Source organism: Anolis sagrei, chromosome X (assembly GCF_037176765.1).
Source record: "Anolis sagrei isolate rAnoSag1 chromosome X, rAnoSag1.mat, whole genome shotgun sequence".
NCBI classification, from domain to species: domain Eukaryota; kingdom Metazoa; phylum Chordata; class Lepidosauria; order Squamata; family Dactyloidae; genus Anolis; species Anolis sagrei.
In genome coordinates this window covers 109,897,945-109,906,718 of record NC_090034.1, presented here as the reverse complement: position 1 = coordinate 109,906,718, position 8,774 = coordinate 109,897,945, and the positions used below count along the sequence as shown (strand labels likewise).

Sequence of the window (8,774 nt, the reverse complement as noted above, 5' to 3'; positions counted from 1 at the left end):
TGGTCACTCCTTGTGTTGTGAGACATTTTGTTGCCAAATTTGGTGTGATTTCGTTCATTGGTTCTTTTGTTTTTAAGGGACTCATGACGCCCAGAGCATTTTTATATATATAGATATAAATCCCAGCAACTACAACTCCCAAATGACAAAATCATAATGTTGTGAGTGATACTCACTCCTTGTGTTGTGAGATGTTTTGTTGCCAAATTTGGTGTGATTTCGTTCATTGGTTCTTTTGTTTTTAAGCCACTCATTACGACATGAGCATTTTTATATATATAGATAAAGTATCATAGATTTGGAATTGACCCTCAAAGGCCATCCAGTCCAGTCCAATTGTTCTTAACTGGGCATTTGTGTTGGGGTTCAGCCTGATCCTGATCTGTGTGAACAGGATTCTCTGATAGTTTTTCCAACTGAGCAAGCTCTCTCTGACTCTGACAGTGTGGAATTTGTTGTTGATGCGGAGGTCAGTGGGAATGAAAATGAAACCCAACAGCTGGAAGAGAATGTTTTGGAAGTTAGCCGTGATATCGCCCCACCTGGAGTTTCTAATGAGGACCGAAGAGAACAGATAGTCAGAGATAGAAATGTTTCCCAGTCTTTACGAAGGTCACAGCGCTTACAGCAGAAAGAGGCCCAGACAGAAAAGTCAAGGGGCGTTTCTAAGAATAGCTTATTTGGTTTAAGAGGGTTCCTGCCGGGTGCTTCTTTAGGTCAAGCAACATTGGGGACTGTGGCTGGCCTTGGCAGAATTCCTGTGTTCCATGGCCAGTAATCCCAGAGGCTTCTAGTTTCCAAGTTCATGGTTAGTAAAAGGCTAACAGACTCCTGGTTATTGTTTTGTGGCTTTTGAAGTTTTGCTCAAGTTCAGAGATCCTATTGACTACTGTGTTTTTCTGTGGCTTTTTGACTCTGCATTTACCTTTCTTTTGTAACCAGTTTTTCATCAATAAACAAGGATTGCTTTTCCTACAATCCAGAGTGGTGGATTTAATCTTATGGTCTTTTTTCTTGAACTGGGATGCAACAATTTGCAACTCGGGGATGGCTCATATATTACCAGAAAGGTGTCAATATGAAAGGAAAAGAAGAGAGTCCCATTCAGAATATTTTTGCAGAGACCAGAATGCCAGGGAAGCGCTTTTTGCTGCATTGCATTTGCGTCGGTTGTCCTTCTTTGCAGAAACGAGCCTTTGCAAAAAAAAAGGGTCCGTATATGCATGCGTGCATGCATGCAAAATGGGAGGAACCCTATGCTCTGCAGAGAGGGCTTCCCAATGGATCAGAATCCAGAGAATTCAGGGCTTCTGGGGTTTCTCCAGCTGGAGGTCGATGACCTTGACACTGCCAATGTCCTGGTAAGTGGCCTGGAGCCCCCGGGAGATGTCCTCGTACATGGAGCAGTCGTCCAGGTTCAGCCCCTAAGAAGCAGGAAAAGGAGACGCATTGTTTGGATCTGAAAAATGCCCTATTACTGTATATACTCGAGTATAAGCCTAGTTTATCAGCCCCCTTTTTAGGCTGAAAAAGTTCCCCTTGGCTTATACTCGAGTCAAGGTTATTTATTACAGTATATTCTGGCGTATAAGACTACTTTTTAACCCAAGAAAATCTTCTCAAAAGTCAGGGGTCGTCTTATATGTGGATGTAGTCTTATGCATGGGAGTCGTCTTAACTCTATATTTTAACTGGAAAAGTTTGGGGGTCGTCTTATACGCCCAGTCGTCTTATATGCCGGAATATACGGGGTTGTTGTTGTTAGTATCATTTTATTACATGAATAATTTTAATATATTTATTATTATTATTATTACATTATTACAGTATTATTATTTTATTAGATGTATTATTTTACTCTATTTATTATTAGTATTATTTATTTACTCTTTATTATTATTACATTTATTATTTTACTTTATTTTTTATTGCTACTGCATTTATAATTAGGTTCTTGTGGGGGTTTTTTGGGCTATATGGCCATGTTCTAGAGGCATTCTCTCCTGACGTTTCGCCTGCATCTATGGCAAGCATCCTCAGAGGGAGTGAGGTCTGTTGGAAGTAGGAAAAATGGGTTTATATATCTGTGGAATGACCGGGGTGAGACAAAGAGCTCTTCCCTGCTGGAGCTAGGTGTGAATGTTTCAGCTGATCACCTTCATTAGCATTTGAAGGCCTGCCTGAGCCTGGGAAAATCTCTTGCTGGAAGGTGTTAAGATGTGCCTGGTTGTTTCCTCTTTGTTGTTTTGCTGTTGTAATTTTAGAGTTTTTTTTAGTACTGGTAGCCAGATTGTGTTCATTTTCATGGTCTCTTCCTTTCTGTTGAGATTGTCCACATGCTTCTTGTGGATTTCAGTGGCTTCTCTGTGTAGTCTGACGTGGTGGTTGTTGGTGTGGTCCAGCATTTCTGTGTTCTCCAATAATCTGCTGTGTCCAGGCTGGTTCCTCAGGTGCTCTGCTATGGCTGACTTCTCTGGTTGACGTAGTCTGCAGTGCCTTCCATGTTCCTTGATGCGTGTCTGGGCAACGCTGCGTTTGGTGGTCCCTCTGTAGACTTGTCCACAGCTGCATGGGATACATAGGGACCACCAAACGTAGAATTGCCCAGACACGCATCAAGGAACATGAAAGGCACTGCAGACTCCTTCAACCAGAGAAGTCAGCCATAGCAGAGCACCTGAGGAACCAGCCTGGACACAGCATAGTATTATTGGAGAACACAGAAATGCTGGACCACACCAACAACCACCATGTCAGACTACACAGAGAAGCCATTGAAATCCACAAGAAGCATGTGGACAATCTCAACAGAAAGGAGGAGACCATGAAAATGAACAAAATCTGGCGACCAGTATTAAAAAACTCTAAAATTACTACAGCAAAACAACAGAGAGGAAACAACCAGGGACAGATTAACACCTCCCAGCAACAGATTTTCCCAGGCTTAGCCAGGCCTTCAAATGCTAATGAAGGTGGTCAGTTGAAACATTCACACCTAGCTCCAGCAGAGAAGAGCTCCTTGCCCCACCCTGGTCATTCCACAGATATATAAACCCATTTTTCCTACTTCCAACAGACCTCACTCCCTCTGAGGATGCTTGCCATAGATGCAGGCGAAACGTCAGGAGAGAATGCCTCTAGAACATGGCTCTATAGCCCGAAAAAACCCACAAGAACCTAGTGATTCCAGCCATGAAAGCCTTCGACAATGCATTTATAATTTTACTCTGTTATTACTGTTATTATATTTCCATTATTTTACTCTATTATTATTATTATTATTATTATTATTATTATTATTATTACCCTGACACAAAAATACAGCATGACACAGCAAATGAGGTATACATGCTGGATTTCATCATCATCATCATCATCATTATTTTACTTTATTATTATTGGAAGGATACATAGGCACATTTACACGGAAGATTAGAATAATGATTTAATCAGAGCTGAACAGTCTTATCTTAAATTACAGTTTTATGTAAATATTCAAAAACATTTAACCTAACGATGCCTAAATTAATGTAATTTTATTGGTATCTATTTTTATGTTGAAATTTACCTGTAGCGGCTGCATTTTCCACCCTCGGCTTATTCTTGAGTCAATAAGTTTCCCCAGTTTTGTGTGGTAAAATTAGGTGCCCCGGCTTATATTCGGGTCGGCTTATACTCAAGTATATACGGTAATTCAAATTTTGTGCTCCCCTTTTGGGGCTAAATGACCTTCCCAAATGGGGGGTACACACACGAGATTGGCATCATATGGTTATCATCTCAGTGACTTATCAAACTACACCTGGAATAATAATAATAATAATAATAATAATAATAATAATAACCACCCTGTGTCCAGTTCTGGGCAAAGCCACCCAAGAAGGAGATGGACACGCAGGAGAGAGAGATGTCCAGAGAAGGGTCACCCAAAGGGTCAAAGGCTGGGGAAACATTCCGCCCTCTTGATTCCCCATCACTTACTTCGTAGAGGTTCTCCTCTTCGTAGGGTTTCTTCTTGGCTTGAGAGAGGCGCTCGCTTTCCCATCGCTTCTGCAAAGGAAACCAGAAATATAAGACCAACATCCCCATACAAACACACACACACACACATATACACACTAGCTGTACCTGCCACACGTTGCTGATGCCAATCTTCCCTCCTCTTTCTCGCCTTTCCCTCCTTCCTTTGCTCCCTTTCCTTCCTTCCTTCCTTCCTTCCTTCCTTCCTTCCTTCTCTACCTCTTTCCTTCCTTCCCTCTTTTCTTTTCCTCTGTCTTTCTCTTATTCCTTCTCTACCTCTTTCTTTCCCTCCTTCGCTTTTTGCTTCCATCCTTCCTTCTCTCTTTCCTTCCCTCCCTCTTTCTCCTTCTTTCCCTCCTTCCTTTGCTCCCTCTTTCCTTTCTTCCTCCCGTTCTTTCCTTCTCTCCTTCCTTCCTTCTCTACCTCTTTCCTTCCTCTCCCCTTTTTCTTTCCCTCCTCCTTTCTCTTCTTTCTTCCTTCTCCACCTCCTTCCTTCCTTCTCTCTTTCCTTTTTTCCTACCCTCTCTCTTTCTCTCCTTTTCCTCCTTCCTTTGCTCCCTCTTTCCTTCCTTCCTTCCCTTTTCTTCTTTCCTTCTCTCCTTCCTTACATCTCTACCTCCTTCCTTCCCCCCTTTTTTCTTTCCTTCTCTCCTTTCTTCCTTCTCCACCTCTTTCCTTCCTCTCCCCTTTTTCTTTCCCTCCCTCTTTCTCTTCTTCCTTCCTTCTCTCTTTCCTTCCCTCCCTCTTTCTCTTCTTCTTTTCTTCCTTCCTTTGTTTCCTCCTTCCTTCCTTCCTTCCCTTTTCTTCTTCCTTCCTTCCTTCCTTCCTTCCTTAGCTTTTTGCTTCCATCCTTCCTTCTTTCCTTCTTTCCTTCCTTCCCTCCTTCTCTCCTTCTTTTCCTCCTTCCTTTGCTCCCTCTTTCCTTTCTTCCTCCCCTTTTCTTCTTTCCTTCTCTCCTTCCTTCCTTTACCTCTTTCTTTCCTTCCCGCCTTTCTTTTCCTCATTCTTTCTCTTGTTCCTTCTCTACCTCTTTCCTTCCTTTGCTTTTTGCTTCCATCCTTCCTTCTCTCTTTCCTTTTTTCCTACCCTCTCTCTTTCTCTCCTTTTCCTCCTTCCTTTGCTCCCTCTTTCCTTCCTTCCTTCCCTTTTCTTCTTTCCTTCTCTCCTTCCTTACATCTCTACCTCCTTCCTTCCCCCCTTTTTTCCCTTCATCTTGCTCTTGTTCCTTCTCTACCTCTTTCCTTTCCTCCTTTGCTTTTTGCTTCCATCCTTCCTTCTCTCTTTCCTTCCCTCCCTCTTTCTCTCCTTCTTTTCCTCCTTCCTTTGCTCCCTCTTTCCTTCCTTCCTCCCCTTTTCTTCTTTCCTTCTCTCCTTCCTTCCATCTATACCTCCTTCCTTCCCCCCCTTTTTCCCTTCTTCTTTCTCTTGTTCCTTCTCTACCTCTGAGGAAGTACTCCATTGGTGTCACAAGTGGATGGTGAAGCAACAGCTCCCCCGGTGGTCGGAATTCAAAAAGCATACCCTCATGAAGCTGGAAAGTTAAATAGCCTCTATATATGTTGTGTGTTCATGGCATTGGATGTTTGCCATGTATGTGTGCATTGTGATCCGCCCTGAGAAGGTCAGGATATAAATACTGCAAATAAATAAACAAATGTTCCGTAGATTATAATGCTAATGCAAAATGACTTATTAAAAGCCACTTCCTCCCAACGTTTTGCCATAGGGAAGAATGGAAAGGAAGGAAGGAAGGAAGGGAAGAACTCACCCTGAAGAGGAGGAAAAGCCCGGGCCCGATGGCGCTGACCAGGAGGAAGAAGGCTTCGGCCGTGATGATCTGGTTCTTGACCGATTCACTCATGTTCAAGAAGGCGGCCGGACGGACCCCTCCAGGCAGGAAGAGAGAGAGAGAGAGAAGAGTTCAATCCCTGGGCAGGGACCCCCCAAAGGCCATCCAGTCCAGCCCTGTTCTTAACTAGGAGTCAGTTGTTTGTAACTTGGGGATGGTCTGTTATGTATGTGTATATATGTATATCTGTGTGTGTGTGTGTGTGTGTGTATAAATATATATGAGATAGACATAGCATAAATTTGGAAGTGACACCCAAAGGCCATCCAGTCCAGTCCAGCCCTGTTCTTAACTAGGAGGCAGGTGTTTGTAACTTGGGGATGGTCTGTTATGTATGTGTATATATGTATATCTGTGTGTGTGTGTGTGTGTGTGTATAAATATATATGAGATAGACATAGCATAAATTTGGAAGTGACACCCAAAGGCCATCCAGTCCAGTCCAGCCCTGTTCTTAACTAGGAGTCAGTTGTTTGTAACTTGGGGATGGTCTGTTATGTATGTGTATATATGTATATCTCTGTGTGTGTGTGTGTGTGTGTGTGTATAAATATATATGAGATAGACATAGCATAAATTTGGAAGTGACACCCAAAGGCCATCCAGTCCAGTCCAGCCCTGTTCTTAACTAGGAGGCAGGTGTTTGTAACTTGCCGATGGCCCGTATGTATGTGCGTACTATATGTATATGTGTCTGTATTATATATATGTGTGTGTGTGTGTGTGATATATATAGTACGAGATAGATACAGTATAAATTTGGAAGTGACACCCAAAGGCCATCCAGTCCAGCTTGTTAACTGTGAGTTGTTTGCAAGTCGGACGTTGGTAACTCAGGGCCTGGATATATGTTGTTGTTGTTCATTCGTTCAGTCTGACTCTTTGTGACCTCATGGATCAGCCCACGCCAGAGCTCCCTGTTGGTCGTTACCACCCCCAGGATATCTATATATATGTATATTTATATGAGATATATCTCATATGTATATGTATAGTATCATAGATTTGTAAGGGGTCTCCAAAGGCCACCCAGTCCAGCCCTGTTCTTCACTAGGAGTCATGTACAATTTGGATGTTTGTAACTCAGAAATAGCCTTTGTGAGTCATTTGCAAGTGAGATGTTTGTAACTCAGGGACAACCTGTGTACGTGTGTGTGTAACTATCTATCTATCTATCTATCTATCTATCTATCTGAGATTGATATAGTATCACAGATTGGGAAGGTGTCCCCAAAGGACATCCAGTCAAGCTTTTCTAAACTATGAGTTGTTTGCAAGTCAGATATTTGTAACTTGGGAACACCTTTGTGTGTGTGTGTGTGTGTGTGTGTACACAAACACACACATACACAAGATAGGTATGGTATCCTAGATTTGGAAGGGACTCCCAAAGGTCATCCAGTCCAGCCGTGTTCCCAACTATGAGTTGTTTATAACTTGAGAACAACCTTTGTGTATGTATGTGTGTGTGTGTGTGTGTGTGTGAGAGAGAGAGAGATAAATATAGTATCCTAGATTTGGAAGAGACCCCCAAAGGCCATCCAGTCTAGCCCTGTTCTTAACTAGGAGTCATTTGTTTGTAACTGGAGAAGAGCCTTTGTATATATATGTGTGTGTGTGTAAATGTAACCGCAAGCGTTGGAGCCAGAAGTTATAAATAAACTGTGTTACTTCATTATACAGAAGAGTGTCTCATTGTCTGTACAAAGGTTAAACAGCACACAGAAAGTCCCAGCTAATATAAAAGAAGAAACTGAATCCTTATTAAAGAGGTTTTTTTTCTTAAATAAAGAAATAGTCTCCCTCCCTCGCTACACCATCCCTCCCTCCCAGCCCACACTCACTCCGGACCCAGAGGTACGTCCCGCAGGAGTGTCCCCGGCCACCCGGCGCCTCCACGAAGCAGTAATACATCCCGGAGTCGTTCCTGAGCGCCGGGCGGAAGGAGAGCCGTGACACTCCCTTTCTACGGTCCACGGACACCTCTCGGTTCCAGACCCCGGTGGCCGCATTAGAACTGTGGCTGCAATTCGGTGAGCAGGAGCGCACCCAGGTGACGTTGGCCTGAGGAGGCTCAAAGCTGCACTCCAGGGAGGTGGAGTAGCCATCTGGCACGATGCGGGAGGCCGGGACGGGCCCCACGGAGACCGTGTTGCGGGAAAGGCCCTGCGGCACTGCCGGATCAGCCGGAAGCACGGCATCGACGACGGTGACATTCTGAACAGAAGCTTCAGAGGACCACTCCACCCCCCTGGAGGGCCACCCCGTCGACGAGACAGCTTCATACACATCGGTGGCCTGTTGGCCATGAAGGAGACCTGCAGAATACAACAACAGAATAACTTCTATTGTCATTGTCCATCGGAATTAAAGGCCGTCTCCAATAATTCTATATGTAGAATTCCTGAAACAAAAACACTCGTCTTGGCACATTCTAATCCCTATTGCACGGCCCCTCTTAATGCCCACGTATTGGGGAATGGAGGGATTAAATGATCAGATAGAGAAAGAAAGAAAGAAAGAAAGAAAGAGACAGGCGAATTCACAGGAGAAAGAGAAACATTGGTGAACTGATGGATGGATGGATGGATAGAGAAAGACACAGGTGAATAGATAGAGGGAGAAAGAAAGAAACATTCATGAATGGATGGATGGATAGATAGAGAAAAGAGAAATGTATTGGTGAGTGGATGGAGAGATAGATAGATAAAGACAGGTGAATAGATAGAGGGAGAAAGAAAGAAATATATTGGTGCATGAATAGATAGAGAAAGAAAGAAAGACAGGCGAATTCACAGGAGAAAGAGAAACATTGGTGAACGGATGGATGGATAGAGAAAGACACAGGTGAATAGATAGAGGGAGAAAGAAAGAAACATTCATGGATGGATGGATAGATAGATAG

General features: G+C 43.3%; 1 protein-coding gene across 1 annotated transcript; it reads right to left on the bottom strand.

Moving 5' to 3' along the window:
• Positions 1 to 950: 950 nt before the first annotated feature.
• Positions 951 to 8,224, bottom strand: LOC132780499 (B-cell antigen receptor complex-associated protein alpha chain). The gene is made up of 4 exons (XM_060784215.2): positions 7,714 to 8,224; positions 5,789 to 5,907; positions 3,982 to 4,050; positions 951 to 1,424 (listed from the first exon to the last, which is right to left on the bottom strand). The coding sequence occupies exons 1-4, from the start codon at positions 8,222 to 8,224 to the stop codon at positions 1,302 to 1,304; spliced, it is 822 nt and encodes a 273-aa protein (XP_060640198.2). The 3' UTR covers positions 951 to 1,301.
• Positions 8,225 to 8,774: the final 550 nt, after the last annotated feature.

What these genes read in the sequence shown, in the direction of transcription:
- LOC132780499 (XM_060784215.2), bottom strand. Translation starts at nt 8,224, where the DNA reads ATGACAATAGAAGTTATTCTGTTGTTGTATTCTGCAGGTCTCCTTCAT. An exon ending in GACGTACCTCTGGGTCCGGA is followed by an intron (nt 5,908 to 7,713) that starts GTGAGTGTGGGC and finishes TCCTGCCTGGAG; the next exon opens with GGGTCCGTCCGGCCGCCTTC. An exon ending in GGCTTTTCCTCCTCTTCAGG is followed by an intron (nt 4,051 to 5,788) that starts GTGAGTTCTTCC and finishes TTTCCTTTGCAG; the next exon opens with AAGCGATGGGAAAGCGAGCG.